At 30.5% G+C, this 18,907-nt stretch overlaps 1 protein-coding gene across 4 annotated transcripts in view; it reads left to right on the top strand.

The window, feature by feature from the left end:
* LOC117107662 (paired mesoderm homeobox protein 2-like) overlaps positions 1–18,907 on the top strand; it is a 34,179-nt gene that overhangs the window by 267 nt on the left and 15,005 nt on the right. For 2 of the 4 annotated variants that reach the window (XM_033249384.1, XM_033249382.1), the window contains exon 1: positions 14,263–14,624. The exons of the other annotated variants lie outside the window; for them this stretch is intronic. In XM_033249384.1, coding sequence (XP_033105275.1) covers positions 14,501–14,624 — 124 coding nt within the window. In that variant the 5' untranslated portion in view covers positions 14,263–14,500. Of the gene's footprint in view, positions 1–14,262; positions 14,625–18,907 lie in introns of those variants that run through there. 4 annotated transcript variants of the gene reach the window in all.

Here is an 18,907-nt window from a genome sequence, read left to right as displayed (position 1 = left end):
GCGTTAGTGACAACGTTCGTTTTAACTCGATGTGTAGAAATGTTGAAATATGCAAATAAAAATGAATATTTAAGTTAAAACAGGAAGTAGACACCGGAGACAGCAATAACTGATTGACGTCACTTCCATCAGCTTCCATGTGATATATAATTTTTTTTTTCATTTGCCTCTTACGCCATTCATTGTCCTAGTTTTAAACTTATTTATGGAAATGCATATAGTACATATATAATCAATCATTTGGCCCAGACACAAACATGATATTAAGTACGAGACATGCAGATACGCAACCCCGAAGCTATCGAACAACTCAATATGTCATATATTACTATAGTTGTACTCTATTGTCGTGATATGATTCCAATGATCGTTATGAAATGTACATTATCTTATCATGTTTCTACATTACTGATTACTTTCCGAAATGGTTTGAAAAAAAAGTACTATTCATTACCATGAGAATTAGAAATACTATGTGTCCAATAATAATAGTAATTTTCCGTGTACATAGCAAATATAAATAGCATTTAGGTTAGAACAACAAAATAACATAGCTTTTATTATCATCCTGTTGATCATTTAATTTATATCCTTTTATTCGTTTAGACACAACTATTGCCAATAATGATATTAATCTTCGCCTTATACATTAAGACAATTTTAAAGTATTGTTAATATCATGCTTATAATCCATATTATCATTATCATAATCATGGAGAAAATATACTAATAACAATAATAATTTATTAATTATTAATATATTTTGTCATGATGTTGTTAGTAACTTCGTTATAATCGGAATCATCAATTATCTTATTCACTAATACAATATTAACCATCAACAATCCATCCATCATCATCTTTATCATCACCGCCACCACCACCACCATCGTCTCCATCCTCATTATCGTCATCATCATTTTTATAGTCATCATCCTCATCATCACCATTATTAACATTGCCATCATCCTTATCATCTTCGTCATCATTCTCACATCATCATAATCATTATCACCACCAATATCATCATCATCATTATCATTATTATCATCATTATCAACATCATGATCATCACCATTATCATCATCATTCTTAATGTCATTTTTTAATTTTTTTTTTAACTACTCAAATTTATGACTAATTTGTTTCAAAGTAAATGGGTAATGTATTCTAGTAATTTATGGGTAGGTTATTAAACAAATATAACTGAAGTCACTTAGTGCAGAAATGGGAATGATTGAAGTTTTGTTATTAAGTAATAAGCATGATTAATTGATTATGAATATGAAACAACAAAATTGTGCGACTGTAGTTTCTTGGGAAGCACAAAGCTATCTCCCAGCGAGTATGGGTTGTGAGTACTACTTGATTTTGGGTGCGAGTTGATTTGAACTAAGTTTTATCTTATAAAGGGTACGAGTTGTTTTAGATGCTAGTTACATATATCTATTAAAAACCCGGGTATTCACTTCCGGTTAAAAACACAACTAATGTACTGTGTAGACCTATAAGCAATTACTAAGTTGCATTTCTCATCTCAAGTTTTCAAATCTTGTGGACTTTTACATCTGGATTTAGTTGTACACGTTCTTCAAAGCAACATCTCTTTGAGACCAGCAACCACACACTAAGTTGAATGATTTTTTTTTTTCCAATTTACTAATACAAAATGAGGTGAAGCTTTTTTCCAACTAATCTGAGTTATAAGCCTTTAATTAGTGGCTCTTCTGAAATTACGTTTTCGGGTTTGTCTAGTTTTTATTTATCTTTTTGTTTTGGGGAGTTTTTTTAAATTTATTTCCTCTCTTGTTTTATCTTGGATGCCTTTTGTTGGATTTGGTTGGATTTGTTTTTGAGATATGAGAAAAAAATAATTAGTAGCAAACCCATGCCAATTTTAAAGAAAACTTAAGGAGCACATTGTTCAAATATTTCCTTTAATATCTATTTTAGTTACTTTCCCTTTTACGTTGTGGTTGTGTGATGTGTGCAAAGGGCCATGCCTGTTTAGTTGATGAAATTATTGTTATTATTGTCATCATCATCACTAGTATCATTGCCAACATAATTATTACAATTATCACTATGATATTTGCTCAATTGTTTGGATTCGAACTGTTCTGGTGTTATAGGCGTAGTTTCAACCCTGTTGAATTTGAGATACGATTTGAACAACTGTCACACTCACGTATCAAAAATCATACCCTTCATCTAAATTTAAATATAATACCATCCGGAAGTACTCTAAACCCCTAAGATAGTTGATGATCAATTACAAAAAATCCTTAGGCCTAATTTATAGTAAAAGCATTGCTTAATCCCGTCGCGTATCTTTAACGATAACAAAACCCTGCACTGCACTAGCTGGGACGGACAACTTCCGCTGTCAATAAAAAGGTTAAATCCCGAAGGACTTATTCTACAATGGGCCTCGGACTAAGGTCTGAACTTGTAACTTCCTAGTGTGAGCATGCAAAATCAGCAACAATCGCGCTGTCAAGTCAACTTCTGTCCGGAGTGTGGCTACTTTATATAAACTGGACGATAAAGTTTATAGTCACTTAATATTCATCTTTAAGTGGCATGTTGCCAAATGGCGTTTATACTTCAATTATGGTTCGGACATAGGCCTGAGAATGGTTATTATGCAAAATATATTTTACGATCGTCATTATGAGTTACGTATCCGATAATGATTATTAATTACACGTGTCTATAAATGTCGCAGGGGATTAAATTAATAGAGAATTTATGTAAATAAAAAAAACCCGTATCTGAGCGATCGTATGACACAAAATACGTATATATTTAGAGATAAAAATGTAACCCCAACATCATCTGCAACCCCTACCCCCACCTCCCCGGATAAAAAGCATTCAGTAATAACGTTTACAATATTTATTTTAATTTTTAACTATAGTTTGTGATGGTGAGTAATAATAGAAAATATAGAACTGTAAATAAAGGTGCTTTTTAAATGAATTAAATAACTTATCTACTTTCAATAAGATAAGTTTATTAATACATAGTAATTTATTTTTCGCTGAATAAATTTTAAAAATTGATTTTCTAAAATTTCTTTATGTTAACAATAACACTCAATCGATACAAGCAACAATAGAAAAATAATACTTTAAATATAAATGCTTATTAAAAAGCTATCAATTTTCAATAAGATAAGTATCAGTACACAATAATTTAGTATTTGCTGATTTATAAATTTTGAAAATTACGTTTAAATTTAAGGTAAAGGTGTAAATGAAGACTGTGCAAATCTGTGAGGGCTTCGCCACTCCTCTTGCACAAGTCTGCTTTACCTTCACAGCATATACACCGGTACCTATTTATACTCCTGAGAGAGACAAATATATATATTATATATGTATATATAATATATATATATATAGCTCATATACTAATGATTCATGATGTTTTCCATTATTCTCGCTGATGAAGGCCACAGAAGTGGCAAAAATATCCGAGTTACTAATAAATCAGTGTTCTTAAAGTCTACTATTAAAGCTGTTTCATTTATATATATATATATATATATATATTCATTAACATAGAATAATAAGCTTTTAAGCAGAGAACAATGTTTTGAATTAATAACATTAAAATTCAAGAAAAAATAACATGAAAAACATAGGAACGATGAGATAACCCACAAACGATGTTGTAAAACAATCAAGAGTGTTCCTTATAAATATAAAATAATACAAATAATAAAAAATTAAAGTTTGTTATTATCTTCCTATTTTTCAGCACAGACTGTGTAGTTTTATTTTGTATATGAAACTGTTTACATACAGTGATACTCTTAGGTGTTTTGCGATATAATTTATAACTGTTATTATTCATAAATATTATTTTGAAATATCTGTAGTTTAATTTCATATTCTGTAATTTATATACATAATGTATTGATTGAATGCGTTATATCCGTTGTTGTTGCAACGCAAAAACAGCCTCGATCGTAAGTAGTTTGAGGCTCTAGGGGTGATAATGTGTAATGTCGGCTATTTCGTTTAGCGGATTTGGGTAGTGTTAAAGTCTTACAGTATACAACTCTCGCGAGTTCAAACTTAGATCTGTAGTACGTTGTGTACGGTAGCAGCTTGCTACTACGATGATAAAGTTATCAGTGTGAAAGGTGATTTCTGACTTCATTTGTTAATTGTTCTTTTGGATTTGTATAGTGTAGGTTGGGATAAAGCTCTTTCCACACTATCAAGTTTTCTTTGACATAAAACTGTTATATGCCCATATATAGTCACGATGTGTCTATATATGGTGATGATGTGATGTCATCATGACCATATTTAAGCATGTCACATATTTTTGTCAAATGAAATGTGATAGTTTGGACAGGGCCTAAAACAATCTAGCTCAATACATCATTTACCTTTAAACATCCTGAACTTTCTCTACTTTGAGTGGCTGATGTAATATAGCACGTATTCTAATTAATTTCATGATTTTATTTCATTTCATTTATTTTATTTAGACACGATAGCATTTCAACACAAAGGTTGTTTTACAAATGGTCGTGTATACCAAAAAGACAAATATAATATAATGTATAATAGAATTATATATAGTATAATAATAATAATAATAATAATAATAATAATAATAATAATAATAATAATAATAATAGAATAATAATTAAATATGCCTATGAATAACATTACAATTTTGATTTAAAAATTGAAAGAGAAGGCGAAGATCTAATCTCAAATGGGAGACAATTCAATTGATGTGAACCCCAATCCACTATGCTACGTTTCTTGAAATTACTGTTAGGTTTAGGAATATGGAGTTTAAGGCAATCAAAATGTCGTAAGCTGTAAACACTTTGTTTTTCAAATTTAAAAAGATTTTGAATATGTAAGGGCATAAGTAGTAGTAGACAGATTTATACATAAAAATCGACACTTTCCTGGATCTACCGAGATACAGACTTTGCCAGCTCAGACTGTCTAACACTTTTGCAGCTGGTTCATCCCATTTGCAACCGAGGATAACACGTCCCGCCCTATTTTGAAATCTTTGAAGTTTTGCAGCCCAAGTATCACTACAGTTGCCCCAAACTTCGCAACAATGCGTAACCTTGATAGAGTTGTGCATGCATAATCGGAATAATTACCTGCGCAGGAGCTTGAATATTTTACGTCGCCTGTGGCTTTTCGCGCACGTAGTACAATATTACTATTATAAGACAACAAGCGTTTAATACATTATGTATATTTTTTTGTTCAGTCCGCAAACACCTAACTACAATGTATAGTGCTTTCACCTATCCGATTGTTCTTTGATCATAACAGATTCTAATTACTGAAAAACATTTTCATTAACGTTTATTATACTGGTGGCGGCGAGTGAATTTAGAACAAAATCGACGATAATACGCAATCATTTAATCTAGGAAACATATATTGATATTACACAATTGTTTAAAAACAATTTAAAGCGAAAGGTTTCGCAACATATGAAATATTAGTTTTCACTCCTCCTAGCTCTGAGTTGTTTTGCGTAATTTTATATTAGTTTTACAAAGAGAATGAGTTTATTTTATGCCTCTTTTGATATAAAAATATACCCTTTTTATCGTATTGTATATTTCAAATATTTGTATTTGTGATTTCATACTGAGATATTTTGGAGCACCAATTAAAGAAAGGACACAAGTGAAAAGCACAGCGAGGGATTGAAACCCCAACCTCGAGGTTGGGAAACCAAACCCGCTGCGGAACTAATCTTAAGACAACGTGACAGCTTATTTCATGAGACTTATCTTCAGTAGTCGAACAGAAACAAACTTAATTATAGTAATGGTAATAGCTTGACTTTTATTTTCAAGTACTTGATAACGGTATTTCTTTAAATTAGTTATTAAATTTAGACATAGGAATACCCGTAGCAGAATTCAAAGCGAGCGGTCAGGGTTATATAGGTGACTGCAACGATTACAAGAATGAAAAACTCAATAATTGTGTCGTCGTCTTCTTGTTGTTCTTCTGTGATTATTCTTCTTAGAAATGCTATTTATTCTAAATTATTTGAAATAATAAAACGTGTCTTTTGATTATACGTGTGGCATTCGCTTGAAAACAACGCGTGGCAAAGATTAGCGGAAACAGTTGGCGCCTGCGCGTGGCTCTGAACTACCGTTTGTACATTTAAAACAATCTATTGTTCTATAATATGATGTTCGTCTGCTAATGGCAAATACTCGTTTAAATTACAATCTAATTGTTTTTAAAGGGAAATATCATTTGTCTTTTTATTTTTCTACCAACTTGCTCAGTTGGTATTCTCTGGTATTATAGTAGGTCTATACTTACCAACAAAATGTTATAACGTTTGAACTATAGGCTACTAGGCCTACTTATATTGTCTATCATGTATCTTTGCTTAATACTTTTATTTTGAAAGTTTAAGCATTTGAATTCCATTCTGACGTTAGTTCTTGTATTGCATTGTTGCATCATGGATTTATGTATTACGATAGGTTTTTTAATGGTTTCATTACCTCGCCCAGTCTATTTCTTTTAAGTGTCTCTTCTTAGCATTGTTTTGTACCGCACATTGAACCTACCCCAACAATATTTCGTTTTCTCGTTTTTCTACTTGAATATATAGATTGTTTTAAATTTATTTAGTTAACATGTATTTATTAGTTGACTAAATGTAAAGATATATAACGAAAGTCATTTGTCAGTTTATAATTCTACATAAATAGGTGGTGATGATCAGAACGAAAAACAAATCTGAAATTCGCCGCAAACAAAATCAGAAATTAATCAATGAAAAGTCATTAGCTGAACAGTTTTGTGGAATTAATTAAGTAACTTGTGCTTACAAGACATCATTGATTTTCCTTAATTAATATTACTTCCATTTACCTTTCCTCTATGATTAGTGTTTGGAGCGTAAGGTCTTCGGTAATTAGTCAATTCATTTAAATGTGTCCGTTTTTTATTATATGAAAAAAAAATCTTAGTGCGTGATTAAACAAAAGGTAACAATAACACAAATGAACACGTTATTGTGTTAATATGAAAGGCATGTGTATCATCCACTTAGAAGAAATGATCGCCTTGACACCGAGCCCGCTACGGACAATCGTGGGACAAATAAGGCATAAGAAAATTTTATAAATGCAAAACCAGTGATAATTACCATGGGGATAGATAAAAAGAGATCTGCGAGCCGGCAAAATGAGCACAACTGATTAAAACGACATCGAACTGAAAATCAGCGAGCAGGTTCCAACGGCGGGTACACGATTAATCACCCGATGATATACCCGTCATAAATGAGAATTGTTTTCCAAATATACTCGCTTTTCAATTTGTTAATTATTGAGAGGGGTTTTTTCTACTTAGCTTCGCAGTGTAGTTGAAATGATAAAATGAATTGGTGTAAAATATGATGAATTTCTCTGTAACATCATTATGTCGTGTGAGTGATAGTCATTTTCTATTAAGAGTAATTTTTATCAACATCATACCTTCAACTTTTGTTTTCATATCTTCTGGCGTCTGCTATTATTACGTCAAACAATTATAATTTTAGTCGTTACTAGGTTAAATAGGTAATAATCAAATATTAATTAAATGCTTAAGGTAAAAATATTTACAAGTCAAATCAAATCAAACTAAAATTAGTTTTCCTTTATAATTTTAAACTTGAACACAGAAATAAAATAATAATAGGAACAATAATAATATAAAGAAGACTATAAAACGCACATATTAAAGTGTTATTAGAAAGTTTTAGCTTACTAGAATTAAAGTAAAATAATATTTTGTTATTAATTATAACAAAAATAATAGTAAAATAATAATAGTATAGTAATAATAAAAATAGTAATAATAATAATTATTGTTGTAGTAGAAATATTAATTGTATTTTTGTACATTTTTTTGGCATTTAGAAAAACTCCAATACAGTATATGGAAGAATATTATTGTCGTTCAGGTTAAATAGGTAATAATCAAATATTAATTAAATGCTTAAGGTAAAAATATTTACAAGTCAAATCAAATCAAACTAAAATTAGTTTTCCTTTATAATATTAAATTTGAACAGAGAAATAAAATAACAATAGTAACAACAATAATATAAAGAAGACTATAAAACGCATATACAACTACAATTTGTGGTATACAAAGTTAAACAAGTAGGAGTTTATTGTATTGCAGTCAATCTGATACTGACACCGACTCTACCGGGACGAGCAATAAACGAGCCACCATCCACTTAAACTCGATACATCTATAATATAATAGATTTGCTGTGTGCGCGATCATTGGCGGATCCAGTCATGGAGGGAGAAGGGAGAATAGGGTAGCTAGCTACCCCCTATCTTTCATTTGAAAAATCCTCAGATATAGCCCTCCGTGACCAAATACAAAGTAACCTTTGTTTTTTTTTAGGCCTACATAGGCCTATACTTTGTATTTTTTTCTTAAACATAGGTCTACGCCATATATTCAATTCCCATTCCACACACATTCAATCAAACCATTGAACTACACATTTTCAAGCATTTATAATTTACAAGTGATTAACTTTCATTAAAAACACAAGTTAGTTTTTATACTTTTTGCTACGATAATTTAAATGGTTTGAAAGACAACGGCTGAAGTTACAACATGACCAATAATTAAAAATTTAATAACGGTTTAACTATTTAATGTTTTATTATTTGAATTATTATTATTAGTTCAGCACCACAAACAGTATGTATAAGTTCTACTGTTTTCTCTACTCTCTCCGTTCCACGCGCCTCAGGATATTGGTTAAGTAACAATTATTGTTGTGTCTTCTTAATAATGTGACCATTATAAGTATTTTTTTAATAATAATAATAATAATAATAATAATAATAATAATAATAATAATAATAATAATAATAATTGTAGTAATAATATTAATTGTAATTTGGTACATTGTTTTGGCATTTAAAAAAAACTCCTATACTGTATATGGACGTTCAGTCAAAAAAAAAAATAAAATAAAAAGAAACAGGTTGCAACAAAAGTTTACAGCCAATTGCATAAAACACAAACATTGATTAGTAAAATAATTAAAACAACTAATATAAAAAGCATTTTGTATTTTATTGAATTTCGTTCAAGTTCTCTTTGCGTGTTGAAACGGATTATATATCCGGATTACAGGAATATCAGTGTAACTGTAAGAACCACAATAGAATTTGAAATAAATGTTTTTTTTTTCCAACAGACTCAATGGCTCCGAATGTTCTGACTCTGATTTGTGGAGGCAGACATTGACTTCACCATGTAGTTGGTGAGATGGTTGTAATTTTACATGATTTATATTTTAATTTAGAACCTGCAAACCTGTTAAGTGTAGCGGTTGCAAGTCTACTGCATCTTATCTGATAAAGCGCCCCTTCCCTAAATAACCAATAGCGTAAGCAAATTATTTACTGCGATCTGGGTGCTACAGTAACTTTCTTATTTGCGTTCTCTGCATTCCCTAGCTTATTACACACTGTAGTTTAAAATAAAACGAATAAAATAAAACCAATTTGATTTTGTTTATATGTACCATAATAAGGATCAGTATCAGTAATACATTTATTACAAAAAAGTAATATATACAAATTGTTAATATAGTCCTGATATAAATGCACAGCATTGTATAGTTAACAAAAATATATGTTTGAGCTTTAATATTATAATACTGTATAATGAATTATTCATTCTTTATAGATGGTATTGCCATGATTGTTAAGTAACTTTAAGTTAAGTTAAAGAATATTATTCTACAACATCGCTATTTAAATGCCAATACTAGGGTAATTCTATAAATTTATTGAAAGTACAACATCTGGCACGTGCAACCTTAAAAGACGTGTTTTTTGTAATATATTATTGAATACGTTTCCATAGTAAATGCCATGTGTTTAATTCTGACAACTCAATAATTGTAACCGTATCATCAGTCTTGCTGGGCCAGCCCGTGTACGCTTTTGTACAATGGCAATCTAGGGCACAGTGTCTTCTTAAGGCTGCCTCTATTATTAGAGAATAATATCTGTAGGCATAATTAACTCATACAATAATGCTTTATTTAGTAGACAATGATGTGTGTGATACAGTAATAATAATGAAGATAATGGTGGAGTGACGGTGATGATAATGAAAATAATACTTTAATGAAGAATGTTGTGATGTGACGATGATGATAATGATGATGTTGATGGTGTTTTTTGGTGCTCAGTGGAAACTTACAAGGCACAGCCTTAGATACAATGTACCACTGAAACCAACCATAATCAGCAATAACGGTGACAGTACAAGTATGCAATGGAAATAAAAAAAACAAAGATAAGATCTATCAAGCAAATGTATATTATAATGTTAAAACTTCGATTTGAATTTCCTTTCGCACAGAAGCAAAATTGCTTGTTTTTGAACATAGACGTTTTATGGAAGGAAAATTCAAATCAAAAACTAAATGAAGACAAAAAGTTAATCAGTTACTATATAAACTTATATAATAGACTTAAACCTATCTGTATCAACAATAACTTTCTACATGTGTAGATTTTGATGGTGTTGATGATGATGATGATGTCATGATGATGACGATGACGATGATGATAGATATGATGACAATGTTAGTTTTAATAAGATGCTTATACTTATGATTTAGATTATTAATTATATCTTAAAAAACTCAAATAGAACGTGCTTAACAACAATAAAGTACCGGTATGTTCATTTTATTTCAGTGTAGTAGCATCATGTTTTCTCAGTTCTAACAACAACTTTTAGCATGTTCATTATTAATAGGTCCCTGTTGTTCTTTAAACGGTTACTTATGAGTTTACTTCTTATTAGCCAATGTGTTTTTCATAATCAATTATTAAAAATTATTATAATATAATAATATCGTTATTATTACATCTTATCAATAATAATATTAATAATTTAACTAATTCCTTTTATTGTTTATAATGGTTACCTATAATTTTTATTGTTATAAGCCAATTTGTTTTTTTCATTATCAATTAATAATACTAATATCGTTATTAGGTCTGTTACATCTTTAAAAATATTTATATTTACATTATGCATTATTAATTTAACAACCCACTTCATCAAGTGTATTTTATATCTTAGCTAATGCCTTTTAAACGTCGTGTGGACATATCAGCCTTATAAACATGATCGTTAAATCACTATTCATCATAAATTCTCTACAGCTTTATCATCTCTTACGAAAATACCATATTTTCCGACAAGCTGTACAATCAATTTGTTCATAACAGATTACCACATAGTTCAATGTATGAACGTTATGTAAATCTAGTTTCTCTCCAATCACTTTTCTATCATAACTGATTAGGCTAACGGCGGTCGTTGCTGAAGATACTGCGTTGCGGATGCGGCTTAATACATAGATTAAATACGAGTGTTTGTCTTATAATGTGTAGATTTATTTCAGGTGAATTGGAAAAATATTATTTCTTCATAATTTGAAGAGGGGCTCTAAAAGCAAGCTCTCACATTTAACTACTGTATCAATTATTTGGACAATCGGAATAAATGGCAATCAACCAATCAATCAATCAATCAATCAATCAACCCATCACTCAATCAATCAATCAATCAATAATTAAGTTATAACCAAACAACCAATCAATCAATACGTTATTCAAACAGTTAGTCAATTAATTAACTAATAAATCGATCAATCAATATAATGTTCGGTTCCAAATTATCATAATTAGAACAGACAACAAAACAGACAAAACTATCAACACAGTGAGTAATATTGAACCCACAATACTCAGGTCTTGTATAGCAATTCAAACATTCGACTTGCCGATTTCAAATGTTTTCAAATTGTGTAATACAATAACTATATAGCTTATAAGTATAAGTCTGGTGATAAAATATGTATAATTAATATTTTGTATCTAGGTTTATTGATTTGAATATTGTTATTATATTCATAATACGTTATTATTGGTGGAATTTGATGCGATCGTTTCGTGTAAAAATACATCAAGAATAACCCATAAATTCTGAAGACTTTTTTCGAGTGAAGTGGATAGGCATACATAGGGACACAACCCGCTAATGTTTTTCGAGGAGGATGCAATCCTTTGTATTGTATTACACATGGTGCCGCTTTGGTGGTGTGTGCAATTGAAATTTGCATTACAGTCCCCCTCCCCTGCCAGCTGAAATGCAAACCAGATATTGAAGCTCTCAAACAAAAACCGACTGTTCTGTACAATACGTATATGATTTATTACATTACGTGCATATATTATAAATTTAAAATCCGAGTAATAGGCCTATCAATTAAGAAGTACGGTAAAACAAATTATATATATATTATAATTAATGACGCAATAACCAAACTGGCCTATGCAATAAACTCTTGAGTATAACAATAAAAACAACAAATAAAACTATGTTAAAGAAACCCATTACATCGTAGTAAAAGTCACTTTTAAGTAATAGAAAAAGAATTACGAAAGAAATCTTCTCGTCTCTATCAGCGCTTCCCAAAATAAGTGTATTTTTTTTCTATTCTTTACCGATATTTTCTTTCTTTTTCTACATCTTTTTATTGTTCATGTTCAACTTATCCTGTGCACTATCGATCATTTTATTTTCTTCTCGTGTTATTAATTTAAGTTCATGCCGCCAGTTTTATACTGCTGTAATTCTGTGTTGTTCTGCAATTGATGCCAGCACTCATTGTTAATTTGTCCTGGGGGCTATCAAATCTATATTGGGGAGCAGAAAGAGTCGGGCTTGTAAGGATATACGGCATGACAAACTTTTGACACAAGTTTACGATTTGATAGTTATCGTCGTACCGAAATGGTATTACCAAAACAACAATTTCTTGTTGTGGGTCTTGTTTAACAATGCATTATTGCATCATTTGTAAATTTAGATTTTATTTAGCTTTAATTTTTTGTCTGTAAACCAAAATTAAGTAGGTCTGTCTTGCATCTATGATGTACACTGAAAATTCGTTTATTAATTTCACACTTTCACACTTATGTCGTATTTCTCCCGACTATTTTATGTATTACATTATCAGTGTACAGTATTGGTATATGATACTGCACACACACAGATATATAAATATATAATATATACAGTATATGAATATATATATATATATAAGTGAAAGGCAAATGGGAAGCACACATAAATATATATATATATATATGTATATATATATATATATATATATATATATATATATATTATACTACATTTTATAAAGTGCCCAAACTTCAAGCCAGATCACGATCAACAACCTTAGATTTATATATTGTGAATTACCCCTCCTGAAAAGTTTTCTATTGATTTATTACAATCCGATATTTTTGCATTATATTCATACGACCGGTGTCTGGGATTAAAATTCAACGATTTTTTGTATTTATTAATTCTAATTAGTCTTTTAAATTTATTTTTTATTGAATCTGGCCTTCTGTTATGTATTAGGGGACCATTGGTTGTTCTGTGTTCTTTCGTTTTGTTGCTTGTTGAAAGTGTTAACAGTAACACAAAGTTAAGATCGTTCACGTGAAATGAGAAAAAATTGATTGATGGGTTTGGTGGAAAACCTGTCATAGAATCATTGTTGTTTTAAAATTTAGATGATAGTTGAATTGACTTGAAGTTCTAATGTAAGTGTAACTCATAGCTTGCAGGGGTACATTATCCACACGAGTCGTATGACAATCGAGGGTAGATCCGAGTCGTCAGGCTAACAGCAGCGCACCATTCTTGTGCGGTCAAACAACTGTTTGGTCGGGCAACATTTTGAGACCTTGCCTCGTTTTTTCGCTGATTTTCTTCTAATTTTCGACATATGGGAGATAATTAGAGTGAATTTTGCACGTGTACCGATCTTTTGTGATCTGTTTTGCGTTTATTAAACACAGACAAATTTCTAAATTGTAGCCTGTTTTCCCAAAGTTCATGTTCGCCAAAGACCCACTGCAGCAGACTCATTCGTCCTGTGCGCATCACTACTCCAACTGGCCGACATCGAACCAATCAGAATTCTCCTTACATACAAGTTCGGTGTTAATATATATTCGTTTACGCATCAATCACGTTCGTAATTTAGAGTAAATCAAAATACAATCTATATGCAATGATCAGTTTTAACCAATGAGAAGCGACAAATTCAGTTAGCGCCGACCAGCGGAACTAGTTGACAAACCAAAGTGTTTCTATACTTTTGAAAACCGTCTGCTTTCTGTTCCATCTGTTACCATCATTTTGAAACAATTTGCATTCAATTCCGAACATATATAAACGATCGAGGCTACCCCGGTCAGCATTTTTTAACTAGATCCCCAGGATCCAGCAACGGTTGCTACTGGAATTCCATACTCAAACTTGTCGTCAGGCCAGACTTATCTCGTTCCCATTTCCTGTGATCAGCAATCGTGAAATTCAGTTAGCACGCGATGTCTCAAAGTGTAAAAGCGGACGAAAGCTCGTCGTCTCGTTCTTCTCTCTCGTCTGCATCGGTCGTATCACCGCTAGTACTTCCGTCTGCGCCATCCGCGTTCCTTCACTACTCTCCAACAGGTAAGTTTACGAAGTTATAGACCTTATTTCTTATACAGATGCTTATAGTTTTTATCATACATTCATTTAGTCGTATTCATTACCATTCTATATGTGCTCTACTTAACGCGTTTTCTGTTTGGTAATGTACCCCAGTATCTTAAAATAAGTCAACTAACTAAAAAGCACCAGACCTAGATAAAACAATGCATATTTGTAATATTACAGTATTATTGCTTTTCATTTAAATAAAATTGTTAAAATAGAGAAGACAGGCCTATGTAAATAAATGGAATTACAAGGCAAAATATAATTTAAAGAAACGTTGAATAGAAATTAAAACATGTATAAATGTGTTATTATATTAGGCCTATTTCGTTATTTCAACCAGTGCCGGAATAGTTTACCCGCTTGTGATCATTTCGAATCTACCATGGTTCACTCCATTTAGCAGTAGCCTAGAATTTATTAGATTTTCGTCTTCATCTATACTCTATGGTAGTTCTCAAAAATTGAAATAGGCCTATATTATTTACCTAAATGTTATGTTGAACCGTTGGTCGTATTAATAAGGCGTTAGGTAGGCCTTCATCAAAATAGTTATAGTGTGTAGTATAAGCAACGAATATCGACGTTTGCGTATCGTACTTATTATGTCAAGGCCTAATATTCCATCGTGGAATTTTAATGATATAACACGCATGGACGGTGCGTTAGCAAGCCATTCTAACCGATAGCATAGTTTACTGTATAATAACCTGTGATAACGAAATTATATTTTAGCCAAACAATTTTAATGTATTGTTATATCAATTACCTTCATGCTGTTAATCGTTTAATGTTTAAGTAATAATTAAATGTTCGCATAGTTTACTGTATTATAACGTACGATATCGAAATTAACTTCAAGAAAAACAATTTGAATATATAGTTATATCAATTACCTTCATAAAGATATGCTGAAAAATATAATATATATATATATATATATACATATATATATATACTGTAAACTGTAAAGAAAAGGAATCTGCGAGTGTGAAATATATACCGTAAATAAAAAAAAAATTACAATTATAATATATTAACTATATATTTATGTATATATATATATATATATATATATATATATATATATACATACATATATATGTATATATATATGTTATTTGTATATATGTATATATGTTCACATATATTATATGCATTAATCTGAAAATTGTAGAAACAACAGTCGAATAAAGAAACAATGGTGTACAGATCATATCGGACATATCAACGAAAAATTCCATATATACAGTACATAATAATCATAAACATAAAGTTATGTATATATGTATGTATATATCAAATATCTTTTGGAATTAACTCTACATTGCACATACTACATTGAATTTGCTGGATGCCTAACCCATTTTAAATGTTTGGCATCTGTAATACGCTTTTATTTATTACACAGCAATATGAATAACCGTACATTGGGAAGGTAGGCCTCTGCCTTGACAAATTTGTGATTATTTTTGTTGATGAAATTCCTATGAATCGTTCTGGCAAATCCTGTTAACTTCTGCAGTAGATATTCTTTAAGATCTACTGCGTACATTACACGTTCACAGGTTTATTGAATAATGTGTAAGTAGGCCTATTACGGTAAAGAACGCGGTCGTCTGTCAGTAGGTTGGTTAGAATTCATCTTAAATCACAGTTGGTGGTGATATTGTAAAATCCCCTATAAATGCAAAACAGTAACAAAAAAAACAAAAAAGTTTTTTTTTTCTTACTCCAGTAGAGTAAAAGTGCGGGAAAGATAACGAGAGTGAATTTTCAATATACTTATAGAGTAAATTTAACTACTTTTTTCACTCTTAAGAATATCATACAATCTTTAAAGTTTTAATTTTCATTATAGAAATAGCAAAATCGAAGTGAGGTCTGTGGGCGCTTTCTTAGAGCGAAATTACTTCTTTTTCGTTTATAGAGTAGGGTTAACGGCATTTAGTGAGTACCGAGACAATAAACTTCTTAGAAACTACAATTCACTAACTTGAATTGCTTTCGAATGAGTTATTAGTTTCCAATTGAACAATTTAAGAAAGAAGATCATTTCCACGCAAATTAATAAACTTATAGCAACGTTTCTTTATTTCTCATAGACTCCTAAATCTATTGAAAGACAATATAAATATTTTTGTTGTAAATAAAAAGTTGGTAAATTAACGGAAATATGTATCTTCGTCTTAAAAGAAAGCTGATACCGTTGACCTATTTGATCACTTCAATTTAGCAATAATAATGTCGTACATTTTTTGAGAATTTAATTATGATTCAAACAATTATAAGCAAGCTCGGTCTCATGCTGATGATTACAACATGTAAGATTGTATAATACATTACTCCAAGCATCGAAATGCACGCCATCGTGTCGGGATTTAATATTTCGACATTAATTATGGCATCATCAGGAATGACTTGTAATCATTGTCATTTTTTAATCAAACCAAATAATAGTGTACATGTGACAAATGTTTGAATAATATTTCACAACCTTCTGACCTTCACGGGAGTGATCTGCCCAACAGGAGTGGTCAGTGTGGCTATCAATACCCACCCTCTACACGAGGCTTGGGATGGGACGTTTGAAGGAAATATGCCTACTTTTTAAGCACATAACAATTTAAATGTAATCATTTAAACTAAACAAAGTGAACTTATAGATTATTTTGACAAATAATAGAGAATAATAAGAGAATAAACCATATACATATGTGAACAGAAAGGTTACAAAAGCCAAACGTGAACTCAATCACGGTTTAAGGCTATCATGAAAATTTGCTGGTGATAAAGAAAGGAAGCGTCCCATGTAAACTACACCAAATCGTTTTTTTAAGGCCCAACACATTATGTCAAAGATACATATTGTTGAGGAAATAAAAATGCATATAAGGATAGCTTTATTTTACTGATCTTTTTAGGCCCAATTCAACAATTTCAATAGCCGCAATGGTGATTTTTGGATAATAATCACCTCGTCCAGATTATCAAAATAGGTCTGCATATACACTAGGCCTACATATTCGCTAGTTTCCAAATAGCCCGTGCACTAGCACTAATGTGAATCGAAAACACTATTAATCGAACAATAATTATAGTGAATATTTTATGCGGTTTGGCATATATTTCTTTAACCAAACATTGAAATAATATAAAAATTGTACAACTTGGCCAATCTGTAAAACGACCATAAGTTTACTATATTATGTGTATATAGGAAAGTGAAATGGTCCTATTATTAAATCATTTAAAAGTGAAAATGTTATTTTTATTTACAATAATTGTATTACAAAATAAAAACATTAACATAGGAATAACTAATAAATATGATGATGACGACGACGACGCTTACGATGATGACGATGATAATGATGATGATGATGATGATGATTATGATGATGATGATGATGATGATGATGATGATGATGATGACGATGATGATGGTGGTGATGGTGATGGTGATGTTTTGAAAAACCAACTAATGACCATTGTTAGTTGAAAATACAGCTTAATAGCTTTTAAAGAGTAAATGAAGGTGTATTCAAATCGTAATAAATTAATAATAATTATGTGATAAACTCAAAAGCTGCAATTATTATAATACGTGTATTGAATTTCATTTACCTCAGATGTAGTAGACAGTTGAAAGAGCAGTTTATTGACTTGTGATCAAGAATCTTATTAAATAAATACTGTATACGACAAGAAATGGCAGTCTGACGTTGTCTTGACTGTAGCCTCCTTGGTTGCCGTCTAGGCTTAAATATTCATTTTTTTTAAGAATCCGGATGCGCACTCTAATACCATTTTCTGCGTAAATAGAGCCAACTTACAAAAACTGTATAACAACAACTCTATAGGAATCAAGATAAAGGCAGTCCACGTTTAATCAGGCTGTATATTATCATAGATATTCTCCTAACGTCATCAGACTGAACATATTATTTGTTTACAAACAAAAGTATGGGATAATCTAAGCATTATTGGTAACACAAAAACCAGCGTATACACCTTAAAGAAGGTAGTAAGACATCTTTAAATATTCGCGTACTAAATGATACATCTAGAAAGAAAAGTCAACAGCCTTTATTTTAATATAAATCGACTACATTTCGTTGTGTATACATACACGTATATATGTATATATATATACATATAAATATATGTATATGTATAAATATGTATATATATAATATGTATATATATAATATGTATATATATATATATATACATATATATGTAAAATATATATA

Source organism: Anneissia japonica, unplaced genomic scaffold, assembly GCF_011630105.1.
Source record: "Anneissia japonica isolate Jap-2015-1 unplaced genomic scaffold, ASM1163010v1 scaffold5330_len1712360_cov203, whole genome shotgun sequence".
NCBI lineage: Eukaryota > Metazoa > Echinodermata > Crinoidea > Comatulida > Comatulidae > Anneissia > Anneissia japonica.
This window is presented reverse-complemented; position numbering and strand designations above follow the sequence as displayed.